General features: G+C 38.3%; 1 protein-coding gene across 13 annotated transcripts in view; it reads right to left on the bottom strand.

The window, feature by feature from the left end:
- The window catches only part of erc1b (ELKS/RAB6-interacting/CAST family member 1b), a 248,349-nt gene that overhangs the window by 106,146 nt on the left and 121,762 nt on the right, over positions 1 to 20,441 (bottom strand). For all 13 annotated transcript variants that reach the window (XM_055191233.2, XM_055191223.2, XM_055191224.2 and 10 more), the window contains one exon: positions 15,065 to 15,196. In XM_055191233.2, the coding sequence (XP_055047208.2) occupies positions 15,065 to 15,196 (132 nt within the window). The remainder of the gene's footprint in view (positions 1 to 15,064; positions 15,197 to 20,441) is intronic.

Here is a 20,441-nt window from a genome sequence, read left to right as displayed (position 1 = left end):
TTCTTTGCCTGCTAAATTAATAAATGTAAAATACAAAACTGTAGCGTTTGTAAAATAAAACAATGTTTGTATAGTAAAATACAATGTTTGTTTAACTGTAATCAACACTGCTAAATAAAATACAAAAATGTACTAAAATAGAGTTTGTATACTAAAATGCAGCGCTTGTATACTAAAATGCAATGCTTTATACTAAAATGCAGCGCTTGTATACTAAAATGCAATGCTTTATACTAAAATGCAGCGCTTGTATACTAAATGTATACTAAAATGCAGCGCTTGTATAATCAAATGCAGTGCTTGTATACTAAAATGCAGCGCTTGTATACTAAAATGCAGCGCTTGTATACTAAAATGCAGTGTTTGTATACTAAAATGCAGCGCTTGTATAATCAAATGCAGCGCTTGTATACTAAAATGCAGTGCTTGTATACTAAAATGCAATGCTTTATACTAAAATGCAGTGTTTGTATACTAAAATGCAGCGCTTGTATACTAAAATGCAGCGCTTGTATACTAAAATGCAGCGCTTGTACAATCAAATGCAGTGTTTGTATACTAAAATGCAGCGCTTGTATAATCAAATGCAGTGCTTGTATACTAAAATGCAGTGTTTGTATACTAAAATGCAGCGCTTGTATAATCAAATGCAGCGCTTGTATACTAAAATGCAGTGCTTGTATACTAAAATGCAGCGCTTGTATACTAAAATGCAGTGCTTGTATACTAAAATGCAGTGTTTGTATACTAAAATGCAGCGCTTGTATAATCAAATGCAGCGCTTGTATACTAAAATGCAGTGCTTGTATACTAAAATGCAGCGCTTGTATACTAAAATGCAGTGCTTGTATACTAAAATGCAGCGCTTGTATACTAAAATGCAGTGCTTGTATACTAAAATGCAGTGTTTGTATACTAAAATGCAGCGCTTGTATAATCAAATGCAGCGCTTGTATACTAAAATGCAGTGCTTGTATACTAAAATGCAATGCTTTATACTAAAATGCAGTGTTTGTATACTAAAATGCAGCGCTTGTATACTAAAATGCAGTGCTTGTATACTAAAATGCAGTGTTTGTATACTAAAATGCAGCGCTTGTATTATCAAATGCAGTGCTTGTATACTAAAATGCAGTGCTTGTATACTAAAATGCAATGCTTTATACTAAAATGCAGTGTTTGTATACTAAATTGCAGCGCTTGTATACTAAAATGCAGCGCTTGTATACTAAAATGCAGCGCTTGTACAATCAAATGCAGTGTTTGTATACTAAAATGCAGCGCTTGTATAATCAAATGCAGCGCTTGTATACTAAAATGCAGCGCTTGTATACTAAAAATGCAGCGCTTGTAAACTAAAATGCAGCGCTTGTATACTAAAATGCAGCGCTTGTATACTTAAATGCAATGCTTTATACTAAAATGCAATGCTTTATACTAAAATGCAGTGTTTGTATACTAAAATGCAGCACTTGTATACTAAAATGCAGCGCTTGTATAATCAAATACAATGTTTGTATACTAAAATGCAGCACTTGTATACTAAAAATGCAGCGCTTGTATACTAAAATGCAGCGCTTGTATACTAAAATGCAGTGCTTGCATACTAAAATGCAGTGTTTGTATACTAAAATGCAGCGCTTGTATAATCAAATGCAGTGCTTGCATACTAAAATGCAGTGTTTGTATACTAAAATGCAGCGCTTGTATACTAAAATGCAGCACTTGTATACTAAAAATGCAGCGCTTGTATACTAAAATGCAGTGCTTGTATACTAAAATGCAGCGCTTGTATACTAAAATGCAGTGCTTGTATACTAAAATGCAGTGCTTGTATACTAAAATGCAGTGTTTGTATACTAAAATGCAGCACTTGTATACTAAAAATGCAGCGCTTGTATACTAAAATGCAGCACTTGTATACTAAAAATGCAGCGCTTGTATACTAAAATGCAGCGCTTGTATAATCAAATGCAGTGCTTGCATACTAAAATGCAGTGTTTGTATACTAAAATGCAGCGCTTGTATACTAAAATGGAGTGCTTGCATACTAAAATGCAGTGTTTGTATACAAAAATGCAGCGCTTGTATACTAAAATGCAGCGCTTGTATACTTAAATGCAATGCTTTATACTAAAATGCAATGCTTTATACTAAAATGCAGTGTTTGTATACTAAAATGCAGCACTTGTATACTAAAATGCAGCGCTTGTATAATCAAATACAATGTTTGTATACTAAAATGCAGCACTTGTATACTAAAAATGCAGCGCTTGTATACTAAAATGCAGCGCTTGTATACTAAAATGCAGTGCTTGCATACTAAAATGCAGTGTTTGTATACTAAAATGCAGCGCTTGTATAATCAAATGCAGTGCTTGTATAATCAAATGCAGTGCTTGTATACTAAAATGCAGCGCTTGTATACTAAAATGCAATGCTTTATACTAAAATGCAGTGTTTGTATACTAAAATGCAGCGCTTGTATACTAAAATGCAGCGCTTGTATACTAAAATGCAATGCTTTATACTAAAATGCAGTGTTTGTATATTAAAATGCAGCGCTTGTACAATCAAATGCAGTGTTTGTATACTCAAATGCAGCATTTGTATACTAAAATGCAGCGCTTGTATAATCAAATGCAGCATTTGTATACTAAAATGCAGCGCTTGTATACTAAAATGCAGCGCGTGTATACTAAAATGCAATGCTTGTATACTAAAATGCAGCGCTTGTATACTAAAATGCAGTGCTTGTATACTAAAATGCAGTGCTTGTATACTAAAATGCAGCTCTTGTATAATCAAATGCAGCACTTGTATACTAAAAATGCAGCGCTTGTATACTAAAATGCAGCGCTTGTATACTAAAATGCAGTGCTTGCATACTAAAACGCAGTGTTTGTATACTAAAATGCAGCGCTTGTATAATCAAATGCAGTGCTTGTATAATCAAATGCAGTGCTTGTATACTAAAATGCAGCGCTTGTATACTAAAATGCAGCGCTTGTATACTAAAATGCAATGCTTTATACTAAAATGCAGTGTTTGTATATTAAAATGCAGCGCTTGTACAATCAAATGCAGTGTTTGTATACTCAAATGCAGCGCTTGTATAATCAAATGCAGCATTTGTATACTAAAATGCAGCGCTTGTATACTAAAATGCAGCGCGTGTATACTAAAATGCAGCGCTTGTATACTAAAATGCAGCGCTTGTATACTAAAATGCAGTGCTTGTATACTAAAATGCAGCGCTTATATAATCAAATACAATGTTTGTTTACTAAAATGTAGTGTTTGTATACTTAAATACAAAACTGTACTGAAATAGAGTTTGTATACTAAAATGCAGTGTTTGTATAGACGGTTTCATCGGACCCACGTGCAGTCACGTAATTGTGCATCTGGTCAGAACTTCCGGTTTCTGTTTGTTTATTGGTCTGACTAGTTGCTAAACCGAACTCCTAAACAAATACTTCATCGAAAATTACAAATGTTTTGGTTTCCTAGGTAATCTGTTCATTTTGCTTGTTATATAAATAAACTACTTTAAAAGATTTAGTTGTTATTGATTCTTAGCGTAGTTTACCGGAAGTTACGTAATGACCACGAAAGCCGCTTGTTTATGTTGTTAATGTCTATACTAAAATGCAAAATTGTAATAAAAGGTATAGTTCACCCAAAAATGAAAATTATTTCATTATTTACTCCTCATGTGGTTTTAAACCTGTTTGAGTTTCGTTATTCTGTTCAACACAAATGAAGATATTTTGTTAAATGTCACTGTTGTCGGGACCCACTGACTTCCATAGTAAGAAAAAGAAATACAATGAATGTCAATGGGTACCAACAACTGTGTGGTTACCATTATCAAAATATCTTCTTTTGTGGTCAACAATGTATATTTTTGTATACTAAAATAAAAAGTTGTATGCTAAAATAGAATACTGTACCAAAATACAACTATACTAAAATACAAAAGAAATAGTATTTTTAGTAACTTTGTTTAGTACATCATTAGGGCCAATTACGAGGGGGTGGATCTATTTAAAAGTACTTTATAAACCATTTATGTTACTAGTAAAAAATTGTTAACTGGAAGCAGAATTGTTGTGAATTGCTTTCATCCCTATAGTTCTGTAAAATACCAGATTCAGCTAATAGTAACATGTGATGTCGCTGTCTCTGATAAAGGGATGCCATGTGTAAAAGAACAAGGTAGCATGCAGTGCTTGTTTTCTCAGGGGAGTATAAACTAACCTCAGATGTTAGTCAAGTCGTAAAGAAACACCACAGTGAATTATGACACCTCGGGTGTGAAAAATTGAGCACTTCGCTGGGTGATGATAACACCACATCCTGACTCACAATGGGAATCTGAACTGGTAAGAGAGGAAGAGCACAGATCAAAGCATTTGAGACGCACATCCTTTAAATGATTTTTACAGTCCGTCTCCAGTCTCTGCTAAGTGTTTTTACGACTGAGTAATTGTTCACATCAGTTGTGACGCACTGTCTATGGTATTGATAACAGTGATTTTCTCCTTTCTTTTAAAACTGAGCTGGCCAAAATCTGTGTCAAAAGCAAGCCTTGGGAAAGAGAAGAGCATCTGACAGAGATCAGGAAAAAGAAGAGAAAAAAAAGAGGGAAAAAGGGTCGGAGAAGCTGAATCAGAGCTGACCCATCATAAGGGAGGGAAGGTACGTGAAAGCTAACGCCAATGCACCACCAGAAAAATATGAAAGAAAAATCAGCAAAAGAAAGCAACTCCGGTTCAAAAGGCATAAAATGGTGTTCCAAATGGATGCAAATGGTGTTGGGAGGCAAAACAACCACATAAAAGGAAAATAAGGAACGAAAATGGGAATTTGATGATAAAACATCTCAGAAAAGAGGTACAGCCACCAATGCTACAGTTAATACCACGGTACAATGCTCAAAGTGCTGATGCGGTGCCAGAGTATAGTGGTAATGCTTTGTATGGCACTTTAACAAACATCATGGGATAGTGTCCAAAACATCACGGTATTACTATGGTACAGCACGTCCTAAAACCACGGTATTTTTTATTAACTAGAAAGGTGAGACTAATATTGGTATGTTTTTAATGTTTATGTGCTCTGTGATGAGATGAGATCACACCGGGCATCGGATCAGGGCGCTCTGCTCAGTCTGTGCCGAGCTCAGAAGCTTCTAATCACCTCCTGTGAGAGACATCCAGACTAACCCAGATGCTCAGAACAGAAACATAACCCTAATAAAAAAAGAGCTTAATGCAGCAGCACGCTGGGCTTCTTCTGCTCTCTCTCCATTTCTCCTCATCCGTCTCTTCCTCCTCTCCACCCTGACTGCCAAACAAGCAGCCTCGTCCACAACGGTGAGCCTAAAGCCAATTTCAACAAGCTGGTCTTTGGATCTCGCAGCGTTTTGGGTGCTGATCTTTGTGTCTGGCTCTCAGCTGGTTGGGAATATTAACAGAAGAGGGAGTTTTATGTCCCTCTAAAGTTTTATCATAAAACCCCGGCTGTTTCTGATGATGGCTCAAATACAATCTCACTTGAGAAAGTGCAGTGGCAGCTGTGAGAGCTATTAATTCTTTGACTAATTTCCATGTCTGCTTTTGGCCCGCACCGCATTGAGAACTAAAGGTTATGGGGCCCTGCAACCATCACATCGCCCCCTGCTGTATGGAGGGAGAACTATAGAGTGAATCCGCTTGAGATTTTGAAAGTGTTTGAATAGTTCAGTGGATGAATAATCTGACATGTCTCTCAAAACATTTAAACTTTAAAGTCAACATGAAATGGGATTTTCACTGCTATATGAAATTGGTGACCCTGAACCTCAAAACTAGTCATAAGTTACAAAGGCTTATACCACGGGTCTGTTGAATGCTGCATTCTGATTGGCTGAGAAATGTTCTATGGGTGTTGATTATTTTTCTGTAAACCGCACACCTAACTTTTCAAATGTCTTAAAAATAGGCACCAGAGCAAAGTTTGTGGTAACCGTGGTATAAGCGAAATAATTGACTTCGGTCCTTTGAATTATTTGAAAATAATGCACACCTGCGCTTCGCGTCGTGCCGCATTACGACCTTGGTGTGCATTATTTTCTTATAATTCAATGGCCCGTCGTCAATTATTCCTTACATATTTGAAGAGTTTGGTTCCAAAACACAATAAATCCATTTTGACTAATTTCTGTAAAAACGTGTTTTTTATACCAAGAAAGTGACAAGATGAAAAACACTAATTTCTGTTACAAACTTTCACATACCATCTTTAGGTAAAAACATAAAAAATTAAAATGCATAATTTGTTTTTCAAAGATTTATTATAAAACTGATTATTTTTTTCACAAAATGCAATAAATACATGACAATTTTTTTTCCCAAAATGCTATAAATCTATTGAATCAATATATAAATGTGCATTCATCTTTGCCATGTTATATTCATTTAGTTTACTAGTGGTATACACAGATTAAACATTAATGGAATTAACCAAAACACTTACTTTGTCATATTAATAACACTGTCATTGCTGTGGTTATACTTGACGTCATCGCTTAGTTTTTCATAAGATCCCCTGGGGTCAATGTGTTAGCATGACAGAAACTTGATGCTGTCGGGAGAACATGCGACTGGCTCGCGAGTGCCTTTCGCGTAAATTATTAGATGTTGATGGCTTACGTTTCTTTCCCGTCACAGAAAACCATCACAAGTTTATCAATGCCATTTAAGTATTCTTTTGTTTTTGTTTGTTTGTTGATCACGAAAAATACAAAGTAGATGAGGAAAACTAGGAATCCATGTACTCAATGTGCCGCCATTGTTTGTTTACAATGCGTGGAATGGTGCGCTGTAATTTGTGGAGAGGATTTATTGCATTCTGCAGAAAAGGAGGAGTGGCGTTTAATGCGTTTTGGGAAAAAATAGAAAAAAGATGAAAGAATAACACGGCGGATATTGGATTTTGTGTAAAATTAAGAATTTACTTTTAAATGCATTCCTGATATAATACTGATTTTGGCAGTAACTCTTTGTTTTTAAATGGCGTTTATAACAAAACACATGTTTGCGAATGATAAAAATGTAGTCTTTGCACGTGGGTGCACTTCCGGAAAAATCGGCCGAAAAAATACAAAAAACGTCCGGTTGCCGATCGCATGCATCCCTACCTCATACCGTATTTTCCGGACTATAAGTCACACTTGTTTTCATAGTTTGGCTGGTCCTGCGACTTATTGACATTGGTCAATACTAGTTTGCTTAAATTTTTATAAAAGAAATCTCAAATTACATATTGAAGAAAGACTATAATCATGCACTTGGCAGAGACATTTGTCCAAAGCTTTTTTCCATTTTTTCAGTAAGTTTGCTACCTGGGAATCAACCCAACAACCATTTACGCTGCTAATGCAATGGTCTACCAATTGAGCTCCAGAAACACTACGAACAATAACTGAATTATTAAATAAAAATAACAGATTTTTTTTTTTTATATTTCATCTTCCACACTTTCCTTGTGATATCTGATATAACATTTTCATATTAGTAACAGGGGACTAAATCATGCATTATTAATAGTCACTCTGATGAGCAAATATGTGACTCTGTCTGTAAAATCCAAGGTCTCAAAATCTAAAGATGAGACTGGGAGCATCAAAGTTTAATTTCACTCATTGATTTCACATTGATGTCAATCTTTGACATGGTCTTACTCAGTCAATATTAAATATATCCCGGTTATTTTACACAGAATGCTCTTTACATTATGTAGGATGTTTTTATGTGGAAAAAAGTAAATCACAGTAGTATTCACAGTCAGGTTCACACATCTTTAACTACACAATACTGCATGTTCAGAACAGCCTACAAGGTTAGGACTGATATACTGTATGGATGGAAAACTAATTTTATTCTATTTATGAGTCCATAAACCGTAAAAAGCAACATTTTCACAATGAGGACAAATCCAAACATAAATCATCCATATGGAACGAAAGTGAATCGGCACGATTTCCCTATATAACGGAAAGTAAGTATGAGGTAAGTATAGGAGAAGTCTTCGCTATAAAACAGTGACATGATAGAGCTCATCAGGGAACAGTCAATAAATTGCTCTGTGTCAGTGGTTAATCTTACTATTGGAAAAGTTTGGGTTGGAACGCAACCAAAAGCCACATTTGTTGAAAAAGTCACTGAAATGCAGCAAATACTGATACAAAGTAAAAAATGGAAATCATTCCCTGTAAAAGAGAAGAATGAGTTAAATCGTGTCATACCTTGAGCCATTTTAAGCTGATGTGCGTTAGGTCATGAGAGTGCTTCGGACGGGCGGCAAGCGATGGAGAGGAAATAGAGAAAACGGATTACAGAAAAAGCCAGAGACATAACAGAGCAAACAGAACAACAGTTTGAAACAAACCACACAAACAGAAAATTGGAAGCAGAGCAAGAGAAAATGTGTTGGGGACAGGCCGTGACAAGATGGTAACCAATGAGCCAATGTGACAACACTGAAACCTTGGAGCATAAACAGGGTTCAGAGAGATCGGGGTGGAAAAGAGGTCCAAACAGGATTGGGTCAGGCCAGAAGGAGAAAGGGGGAACTTGGGCTTGTGGTGGAAGAGCAAGGGTGGCTTCGAGACATCCCATCATTCCCAGAGTGGAGAGATTGAGGCTTTCTTTGGTCCACTGCCTCCAGGAAAGGTTATGAAGTATGTCATTTTGCCGCTGAATCATGTCTGAAGACTGGACGCATGTTTTCATGTGGTCTTGGGAAAACGTTTTCACTGGCCCCGCATGAGCGGCCGGTCACATTTGTACATCCCGGCCGTAAATCCAGCGCTGGGGTTGAGTGACTGGTGTCACAGCGAGGGCCCTGTTTAGGAAGAAAATACCCCTCCCTTATTCTTTCTGTGACCACAATTGCCCTTAGTACTGTAACACACAGCTCATTAAGGCTTTGCTGCAGTGGGGGTTTGGCAGGATGCTAAAGCTCACGAAAGCATTGACTAAAATAAGTAGGGCTCATCCCCTAAACAAGCACACAGAGAAAACATTCCCTGCATCCCAATATACTGTATGCAATTCCCAAAAAACATAGTATGCAAAAAGCAGAATGGCCAAACGGTTATTATTATATACAGTGGCTCGGTGGTTCGTGTAGGTTGTCTACAAGCCAGAAGATTGGTGGTTCAAGTGTCGAGGTGTCCCTGAGCAAGACACCTAACCCCAGCTGCTCCCAATGAGCTGGATGGCGCCTTGCATGGCTGACACCCCCGTCTATGTATGAATGGGTGCGTGAATGGGTGAATGTGAGGAAAACTTGTAAAGCGCTTTGGATGGCCATAGGTCTGTTAAAAGCACTATATAAATGCAGTCCATTTACCATATAGTAGAAAAGAAAACAATACTCCAATGCGGTAAAGCATATAAAATTGGTAACACATACTCAAAATGTGACTTTGGCATTTAACCCATCCTGGAGCAGTGGGCAACTTTTCACTGCAGCGACTTGGAGCAACTGGGGAAAGGTGCCATGTTCATGCGCATCTCAGTCGCTTCCTGCCAGCCATAAGAATCGAACCGGTGACCCTTAAGTCCCAAAAGTTGTCACTGGGACAAGCCCCTTTAAAAAAAGGTAAAAGTGAAAGTACAGGAACTGGGACGCAGCCATATTTTGATATCCGGCACACTCTGAAACATCAACTTTGACAGGAAGATTGAAAGATCTGGAAAATAAATGGATTGTAAAGGAAAAAGGTAGCAATCCAGTAGATGACGTTCATCATGAACCTTTTAGCTGTTATTCAGAAAAAGCCAAACAAAACACACGTTTGGGTTTATATTTCCCAATTTTGTTAATAGCATTATAAAAGCAAACAACAGCTCACCCATGAACATGTATACACACAAGTTAAGGTTTAATGGCGCTCACAGAACGGACTGTCCTACATTCAAAGACTCCATGTGAAAGAAAGAACTCATTTTTGGCCAGAGGTTCTCTTTTATGTCAGAGTAACAAAGAACAGCTCTTTGTCCCCATACATTTTAAACCAACATACTGACAGCAATTTGTACAAGCACTGTGTTCAGTCCAGCATATGTGCACCGAAACGCGAACAATGAGGCGAACAGCTATCGGAGGAAATTGAACACAGAGCTCAAGATGAATTCCTGTCCATAATTGGCACAAGGGAGGGTGTGGCATGCAATGCACAGATGTTAATTAAACAGCGAAGAAGAGCGAGATGATAAAAATGTGTGTATGTGAGAGTAATTAGATTTTGCATGGTTTAATGCAGGACCACAAATTACGCATTTAAAAACATGTCTGTCAATTGCATGCAAGGCAGGCCGCCATCCATATTTTTTCTATCGTGCATAATTCCTGAAATATGTAACCCGGAACAGCAGGCTCTGAATTCATTCTTATATAACAGGTGCCAGTGAGAGGCAGAACCTCTAATGCTCGATATCCTGGTTCTGGATCTCTTACCAAGACCCGATGTGGCTGGGACACTGGTAATGAGCGTAAAGTTTCGGCTCCGGTGAGTGGCACTCCTGTCCCCATTTCCTCCCTTTGAATCGAAGGGCCCGGCTAGGCTTAGCAGAAACCCTGGCTCCTGCCACAGCCCCGGCTCTAATTAACCTCCAGGGGATTGAAGCGGAGGTCCACCCAGAGTGAACCAGTACTAACGGTATGTTCCTGAGACTGGGATGAAGCTAAGCCAGCCATAGTCTCTAAACTCTGGGAGAGAAAAGGGGAAATAAAAGGCATGACGCCAGGATCCACACAAGGTATAACAAACCATTAAGGGTTTAAAAAAGAATCAGAATCTAGGGAGAAAGGTTTGGCCGAGGTAGGATGAACGGAGAGGGAGGAAAGTGGAAAAGTGCAGGGATTCAGGTACGAGGGAAGCAGGAATTTGGCAGCTGCTCCGCTCTCCATTTCAAAGCTGCCTGACTGGCTGTTTGTGCCGTCCGGTTCAGGAAAGGGCTCATTCAGAGGAGGGTTACAGGAGTTTGATGTTATCTCCAGGCTGCGTTTAGCAGACAGCTGCATTGTGATATAATCCGTACTGATGCCTTACAAACACAAAGAAAGAAATATCGGCATGTGCCGTCCACACACAAAACATTCCTTGTGCATTTGTGCACGCATGCATGTGTGAGTGTAGGTTCTACAGTATGTGGCTGAGCTGAAATGGACCAAACTTAGCAGTCCTTGTTAAGCTTATTTATGTTTTGAATGAAGACTGACTGGTGACACAAACAAATAACCCATCTACACCACATGAACGTTCTCCACCAGCCTAACGCTGGCACAGTGATACAGCCTTGGCACAGAGCTGGGTGCTTGGAGCGGCGGTACGGTGATGGGATGCGACAGGACAGCCTTTTTCTGGTTCCTGAGCCCTGTGAAGGAGGTTTTTAAGGCAGATGTGTAGTTAGCAATACAGTTTGCCAAGCAAAAGCCATTATACCCCCAGCTTGGTAGAAGCTAGCCTTGCGTGGAGGTGCATAAACCTCTGTGTAAACACCAGACATGTTTGACTGGGAGGAAGTGGAAGTTGACATTTGCACAATGGATAGACGGCTTCTTTTCAGGGCAGGGTTAGACTAGCCACGTCGCCAGTTAAAAAGGAAATGTTAACCCAAAATGAGAATTCAATCATTTTCCCAGCCATTTTAAGACTTTTTCCCAGAAGAACGTCCAGGCAACTGTTTGCCTATAATGGAAGCAAATGTTGACCATGGGTATAAATCAAGATTTTCAACTGTAAATTGATAGTTTTAATAGTTTTATTTAAAATTTAAATATAAAAATATGTTTAAAGGGGACATTTCACAAGACTTTTTTAAGATGTCAAATAAATCTTTGGTGTCCCCAGAGTACATATCTGAAGTTGTAGCTCAAAATACCATATAGATAATTTATTATAACATGTTAAAATTGACACTTTGTGAGCAAAAATGTGCCATTTGCAGTACCAAGGTTGGATAGTGCAGATTAAGGGGCGGTATTATTCCCTTTTGACATCATAAGTTGAGCCAAATTTCAAATACCTATTTTTTCACATGCTTGCAGAGAATGCTTTACCAAAACTAAGTTACTGGGTTGATCTTTTTCACATTTTCTAGGTTGGTCGAAGCACTGGGGACCCAATTATAGCATTTAAACATGGAAAAGGTCAAATTTTCATAAAATGTCCCGTTTAAAGTCTCTGGTTTCCATCCATTTTATTGTATGGAACAGTGCAGTGGGAACACTTAACAATTTTCCACGTTTGTATCATATGGAGGACAGTTGGTCATATTGGTTTAGTTTTATTTTTGGGTGAAACTTCTAAAACTAAAGTGGTGCACATGTGTTGCTATAGCTGAGATACACTAAAGTGCTCACAGTAAAAATACCTAATGATGCTTTTTTATTAAGATTGGTAGGCAACATTACCAGATATATCACTACATATTATCAGACTTTAAAAGTATTCTGTATACCAACAATGACAGATCAATGACCTAACATTGCCAAAGCTGGGTGCCTTGTGCATAATCTTATTGCAAGTTGGCCAGAAAGTCACAAAACAATTGTCAACAATGTTCTTACTCTACAGCAGAAAGTTTGCTTATGATGTTTTAGCATGCTTGCTGGTGTAAACATTGAGTGCATTATTATTCAGATTACAATACAACTTGTCTAAAGTTAAACTGGCATCAGTAATACAATATGGCAAGTGTAGATCCTAAATCCAGGGCTGCACATAACTGGTAATTAACTAAAATGTGCACCAGAAACTGCTCTAAAAGGCGCTTTTGCGTACCAAGGTTGCTGGAATTTTGTAACATAGTTACCTAATTTACGGCAACATAAGGGATTTCTCTGTGCTTCATTTGTAAGAGAATTATTACAAAAGTTTTAAAATGAATGTGTTATTAGCAGTAATGCAACAGTCACTGGCCTGACAAACCATGAGCTTGCTTTCTTGCACTTAAGCGGACATTTTAACACAAAATTATCTCAAAATGCTGTGATTATAGTAGTACACAGTCTTTTACACATTAAATGAATATAAGCAGTTGAGAAATAAACTGCAAGTGTAACATTACACTCACCAAAGGATTATTATGAACACTATATACTAATACTGTGTTTGCCCCCCTTTCGCCTTCAGAACTGCCTTAATTCTAGGTGGCATTGATTCAACAAGGTGCTGAAAGCATTCTTTAGAAATGTTGGCCCATATTGATAGGATAGCATCTTGCTGTTTTGTGGGATGCACATCCAGGGCACGAAGCTCCCGTTCCACCACATCCCAAAGATGCTCTATTGGGTTGAGATCTGGTGACTGTGAGGACCATTTTAGTACAGTGAACTCATTGTCATGTTCAAGAAACCAATTTGAAATTATTCAAGCTTTGTGACATGGTGCATTATTCTGCTGGAAGTAGTCATCAGAGGATGGATTTATGGTGGTCATAAAAGGATGGACATGATCAGAAACAATGCTCAGGTAGGCCGTGGCATTTAAATGATGCCCAATTGGCACTAAGGGGCCTAAAGTGTGTCAAGAAAACATCCCCTACACCATTACACCACCACCACCAGCCTGCACAGTGGTAACTAGACATGATTGATCCATGTTCTCATTCTGTTTACGCCAAATTCTGACTCTACCATCTGAATGTCTCAACAGAAATCGAGACTCATCAGACAAGGCAACATTTTTCCAGTTTTCAACTGTACAATTTTGGTGAGCAAATTGTAGCCTCTTTTCCTATTTTTAGTGGAGATGAGTGGTACCTGGTGGGGTCTTCTGCTGTTGTACCCCATCCGCCTCAAGGTTGTGGCTTCACAAATGCTTTGCTGCATACCTCGGTTGTAAAGAGTGGTTATTTCAGTTAAAGTTGCTCTTCTATCAGCTTGAATCAGTCGGCTCATTCTTCTCTGACCTCTAGCATCAACAAGGCATTTTTGGCCTCAGGACTGCCCCATACTGGATGTTTTTCCCTTTTCACACCATTCTTTGTAAACCCTAGTAGTTGGTTGTGCGCTAAAATCCCAGTAACTGAGCAAATTGTAAAAAATACTCAGACCGGCCCGTCTGGCACCAACAACCATGCCATGCTCAAAATTGCTTAAATCACCTTTCTCACACATTCTGACATTCAGTTTGGAGTTCAGGAGATTGTCTTGACCAGGACCACACCCCTAAATGCATTAAAGCAACTGCCATGTGATTGGTTGATTAGATAATTGCATTGAGAAATTGAACAGGTATTCCTAATAATCCTTTAGGTGAGTGTATATTGGATCAGTGCATTTAAATTGACACTATACTCCACGGGAATATTAGAGTGTATAAACTTTGTATTTAAAATATATATATGAGTTAGGCTAGTAGTTATTTCTAAAGGTTATATGGGTTAAAAACAATAACCAGGCATATTTTATTTTATGTACATTATCGTCTACCATGCTTAAACTAAAGATATATGGTGAATAGAGTAGTCAAGAGATTAGTGATGATGACAGCATGTAGGATGTCTTTGCCATGAATAGTGTGAGTACCAAACAACATCTGCAGGTGCTTCTTCAAGAACCACGCCAAAGAAAATAAAATAATGTGCACCCCTGCCTATATGTGACCCTAGACTACAAAACCAGTCATGATGTATGGCTTGTTGGGACAGGACAATATTTGGCGGAGATACAGCTATTTACAAATAAATCTGAAAAAAATCTAAATATTGAGAAAAGTCCTTAGCAACACATTTCACCAATGATAAATACATTTTATATATTTATGGTAAGAAATGTACAAAATATATTCATTAGACATGATATTTAATTAATATGCTATTTATTTTTGACATTGGACCCATGCAATGTATTGTTTACTATTGCTACAAATATACCCGCGCTACTTATGACTTTTTTGTGGTCCAGGGTCATATACTTGTAGACTCTTAAAATAAGACATATGAAGCAGGGGTCAGTAAGCTTTATCTGTTCATTCACTGAACACTTTTGGGTTATTTCTCACCTGTTTTTCGGCATTTGTGCGGGCAGCTTCCTCTTGCGCCAACACCATCTCTCTCTCAGCTGTGATTTGCACGCTCTCACGCAACGCCTCCTCCAATTCCTCAATGCGCTCGTCCTTATGCCGTATAGAATCCTGGGGAATAAATGAGAATTGTTTAAGTATATATACAAAAATGCCTAACACAGACAAACAATTACCTCATCGGTGCAAAAATCAAATTCAAAAATTGATATTATTGTGAAATCAATGATTGAAATCAAACTTTGATGCTTCAAATCTTAGATTATGAGACTGTAGCCTGGATTTCACAGACAGGGTCAAATACAGTAGATGCAACATCCTAGCTGCCCTATTCTTTAGATTTAGGGTCAGATTTGCGCCAGCGCAAACCATCATTTTGGAGTTAAATAACAACTGTCATGATTTACTAAAGACGCAGAGTGAATAATGAGCACTGAAAAGGTGTGGTTTAGTTATTTTCTAGGAGTTTCCCTTTCTGCTGCAAAATTTTTAGGAGGAGATTATTTAAATGATTCACACAACGTGATTTACTAAGGTTTGCGCGTGTGATATTACTGATATTTGCGCCATTATTTAATGCTGATGTCTTAAAAGCATGTCTTAAATCATTTTGCGCTTGAAATGGCTGCAATTGTAATAAGGCGGCTTGGCAGAGACAGTACAAGGCAGAGGATTTTTTCCACACATAAGAGTTTATTTGTAATGGCAGAAGAACATATTATTCAAAAATATTGTTTTCCAAGCCATGTTATTATTTTATATATTTTTTAGTCACAGGAGAAGTCACACAATACCAGGTTTTTCAAAACTTCTTGTAAACTTTTTTTTGTCCTCCGTGTACTTTGGGTTCATTAGCTGGGATTTTACACCTTGAATTTTCATCTCTGATGTCCGTGGTGCTGAACTCAAGCACATCAGGTGTAAGTAGATCACCCACCTGAAGATCAGCTCTGCTTATTTGCGACCCTGAACTCTTACGTTGGTCATTAAGGAAATCAGCTGTTGTGCCTGTGTTATTCATTTTGTGCCTAGTAAATAACTTGCAAATATTACCATCCCATCCACACCTTTTTGGAATTGCACTCTCGCGCAAATTTGTCTCGTTTAGTAAATCTGAATGTCTTAACTTCTCAAAACCCATCGAAACTAATCAACATGCGAGTGCAGTTCACAGAGCAGTTACAGCGTGTGAGGTAAAAGAATTATAAACTCCCTGACTGTGGTAACTGTGGGTAACCCAAGCTGTCCATCTCAGGGATGTGACTCATGCATCCACAGTCTGCCCCTATGAGTCAGGCCAGATCCATGACTCGTCATTTAAGAGTGAAATCACAACACTTCAAGTCTCTGCACGGGCAAATCTTTATGGAGAAATCAGGGGCCAAGACCTTGTTATCATGAACCCTCGCTGAACCAACAAAAGGGAAGAATTGTAATGAGGCCAAATCAATAAAGAGGGAAACAATAGAGAGATTTGGAAATCAGCTGCTGATGAACAGGACAAGAAAATCAGTACTGAGATCATATAAATGAACAGCGGAGTAGTTTGATAGAGATAACATATATAAATGTTGAATCAAAATATAGGTTTTATAATGTATAAACTACATAAATACTATGTGTACTATTTAAAAATCTGGAATTTCTTATATTTGCATTAGGAAATTTACAAAATATCTTAATAGAAAATAATATTTACATAATATCCGAATGACTTTTGGCATAAAAATCGATTGATTTGACCCATACAATGTATTGTTGGATATTGCTACAAATATACATGTGCAAACTGGTTTTGCGGTCTAGAATCATGAATGGAGGTTCTTTGGGGAACAAAAAAAATTTATTTTATGGCACTGATGCAATAAACAATTTGTAGGAACTTTTTTAAATGTTTTTTTTTTAAATAAAGCAGTAAGCCACAAGACAATGTGAGGAACAGGAGTTAACGCAAACACATATCTTATTTGGTGTGGATGAAGGGGTAATTGAGTCTTACTTATGGGGCTTTGGGGGTACATAACACAAAAAAGTTTGGGAAACACTTTGATAGATAGCAAGAGAAAGTACTGGTTAGAGACTCAAATAAATAACCATTGTGGGATAGGTGGAGGGATTCCAGAGGAGCGCTGAATACGGGAACAATCTTGAGTTCATTACCTTCCACCATTTCAAGGAACATTCACAATTTATTTTTCCCCCCGCTTTTCAAAATCCACTACAAACGTCCTGACTCGTTTGGCAGGCCTGAGGCACTTAACCCAGAACTTTACAAACATGCACAACCAAGCAAACAGACGCACAAATCCCATTCACACAAACGTAGCTATAAACTCAGTGCAGATAAACTCCACCTTTAATATCGGAGGTCTGACGCATACAATCCCAGACGATGAAGATGACAGCAAAGCCCACACCACAAAATCCTGCTAAGAGAGGCAATGTCAAGGCACATAGATAACCAGATGCATCTGTCGAATATTTCCGTAACCGAGGTCAGCAATTACAGGAAGTTCAAAACGCAAGGCGGGCGACGTGGGTACGGATCACAGAGTGTGGTATGAAGACTTTGCCTTTTTTTCAAGTCCTCTATCTTATTTTGACCATACTGAACTGGCGCTTTCCTCTTGCAGGCAGACCGCAATCACTTTGCTTTGATTTAAAGCGACAGTAATCCTTTTTGCTCGGTCAATATCTCATTACGGTAATGCTTTTGGTACCAAAACCGCACAGATGATAGAAGGAGACACCTTAGGGAAGCCACAAATCAAAGCCACATGCCGTACCGTTGGGACCGGCCGGGATCCGGTGGGGAACGCTGGGGAATCTGCCCAGCGCTACACAGCTCGCACAACCAATTAGGAGATGAGCAGGAACGAGTCTGTAGAACAAAAGCTCAACTCACACAGTTGGGTCACAAATGACTTGCAGCTGTCTTACGTACTAACACACATATATGCAGCTTACAGTACTTTAATTCAATGTGAGATCATTTTGTTCCCATCTGGGGTTGCCTTTTGGAACCCTGAGGACCAGAAAAATGAGTGTTGTAGCGGCGTCCTAGGCCACAAAGAGACCTGACGCTGTAGTAGTGAGTACAAGTTTCCGTTTCTTTGGATACTGTAACAGTTGTACAGTAATATCAGTAATATCGACTTCAGTACCCAGGCTTTCTGGTTGACAGGTGGCTGAATGCTCATTTCTGCATCTGTTTTCTGCATTCGGTGAAATATTCAAGCTAACACATCCATGTCTTGGTGAATGTCAAATATGTTATTAATAATATACTGAAAACCACTTTAATAAGAAAAAGGGAAAACCACTTCAAAAGAGGACTGTAGGTTTAACAGCATATCCGTGTATCCTGTGGTATTGAAATGAGTATCAAGAACCGTAAACGTTTACTGGTATTGGGATTGGCAACTGAAATTTTGGTAACTCTGGTGGATTCAGCTCACCAGATTATTAGTGAAATGCGTCAAATAACATGATCTAAAAACAGCAGCATGACCTCAGCTAAAAGTCAAAAAGAAAAAAAAACACTTTGGTAACAGATGTCCCTTGAAAAAAATATATCATACAGCCAAGTCATTTCACCCCACGGGAGGATTTCTCCGTACCGTTCTGGGTGCGAGAGAAAGGAATCTCAAATGTTTATAGAAGAACCGGAAAGGAACAACAGGTGTCCATCCTCTGGCTGAGGAAAGCGTCAAGAAGGCCAAAAACATGGTAACATCAAACAACATCAGCCAACAAACCGACCCAATAAAAAGACCTTGGAAGTCTATTAAAGACATGAGAACATGCGGATGTGATTCTCCCACCCCGCCATCTGATCCCAAGCTCCCGATCCTGGATCTGGTTCGAGTTGAAACGTTTCTCTGAAGCACGGAGGTTGCGGCCGAACAAATGTGAAAACGCTCGGCCGGCCCGAACCGCATTTGATAGAGACACAACAAACACCATGTCAGTGTGTCCGGTAGATGATCAATGAATCCTTCATTTTACTCTTAAAAGTAAGTGTAACAAAAAAACTTATCATTTTGTTCAATATAATAAAATCGTTATGAAAAAAGGGGAATTAGTATAGAAAAGCAGTAAATAAACTAAGGTTTATGTCCCTGCCTTTTGAAACTATATGTTGTTGCTTTTAACGATTGTCTTTCCAGTAAAAACATGAGAATTATTTTCCTTCAAAAAAATATTTTTATATATATGCAGTGCAATTTTAATAATTGCTATCCGCTCGTGTCAATGCAGCAAATTTGAATGACTGGAGAGGAAAAACTACTGTAGGGCAGTCCTCCCCGCTCCATTCACAGCACCTCCCCGTACCCCTGAGGGTGCACCCAACACTTTCAATCAACCACAGAGAGTGACAAAAAAACAATTTAAGGTTCCATAATAGACTTGAAAAGAGTTGGATACTTATCCTCATATGCTATTTGTATGTTTTACAACAAAATGTTGTAGAAACTTGGTGAGGCAAAATTTAAAGGCTAGGTTTCTTTATTTTTGCTGCCTTCAAAAATACATTGGTTTTCCCTAATGGAGCATCATTTGTATGAAGGGAATCCAAGAATGCAAGAGATGCATATCTTTTAGAAATAAAATTCTGTATGATAATTAGGTAACATATTACAATAAGGCTGTATTTGCCAGCATGAGTAAATGCATCAGCTAACATGAACTTATTCTGCGTTCACACCAGCCACGGTAGAGGCGTCAATTGCGAGTGATTTTAAGGTTAAGTCAATGTGAAGACGCGTTGACGCGTGTTTGGAGGTCTCACGGCACAAATGAGGCGTTTAAAGTGGCGCGAATTGAGCGTTTCCGCGGCGGAAAAACGCGATGCGTTAACCAATCAGGAGCTTGCTCTAGTAGTGACGTGATTACAGGAAGCGAGCGGAGTCTCAGCAGAGTCGCAGAAACTCCTCCCATGACACAAATTTTCGCATGAATGTCTCGATGACTAGAATTTCACGTGCGAATGAAGTGAGTAAACTCAAAATCTTCAAGTGGCAAACTAGACGCGGTAGACGCAAATTCATGTACCGGGTCCAGAATTATCTTATTTTGACTTAATATAAAATATTCCTTTAATTTTGAATGGTCTGTCATGGACCCAGTACCACATATGAGATACTGTTTGAAAGCTTAGACTCTCTTCTTTCTGCAGATATGCATCACTTTGAGATATGTTTTACTGTAAGAAAGTTAGTTACACTTAATTTACACTATCACCCCCCCCATATTTTTTAATATAATTTAATATTCACATATTTCATATTTTTCAAGTATGACGAACATGGGCACGTCTTATATCAAATGAAATCTCTCACTCTCAGGAATAATT

Source organism: Misgurnus anguillicaudatus, chromosome 1 (genome assembly GCF_027580225.2).
Source record: "Misgurnus anguillicaudatus chromosome 1, ASM2758022v2, whole genome shotgun sequence".
Classification (NCBI taxonomy): domain Eukaryota; kingdom Metazoa; phylum Chordata; class Actinopteri; order Cypriniformes; family Cobitidae; genus Misgurnus; species Misgurnus anguillicaudatus.
This window is presented reverse-complemented; position numbering and strand designations above follow the sequence as displayed.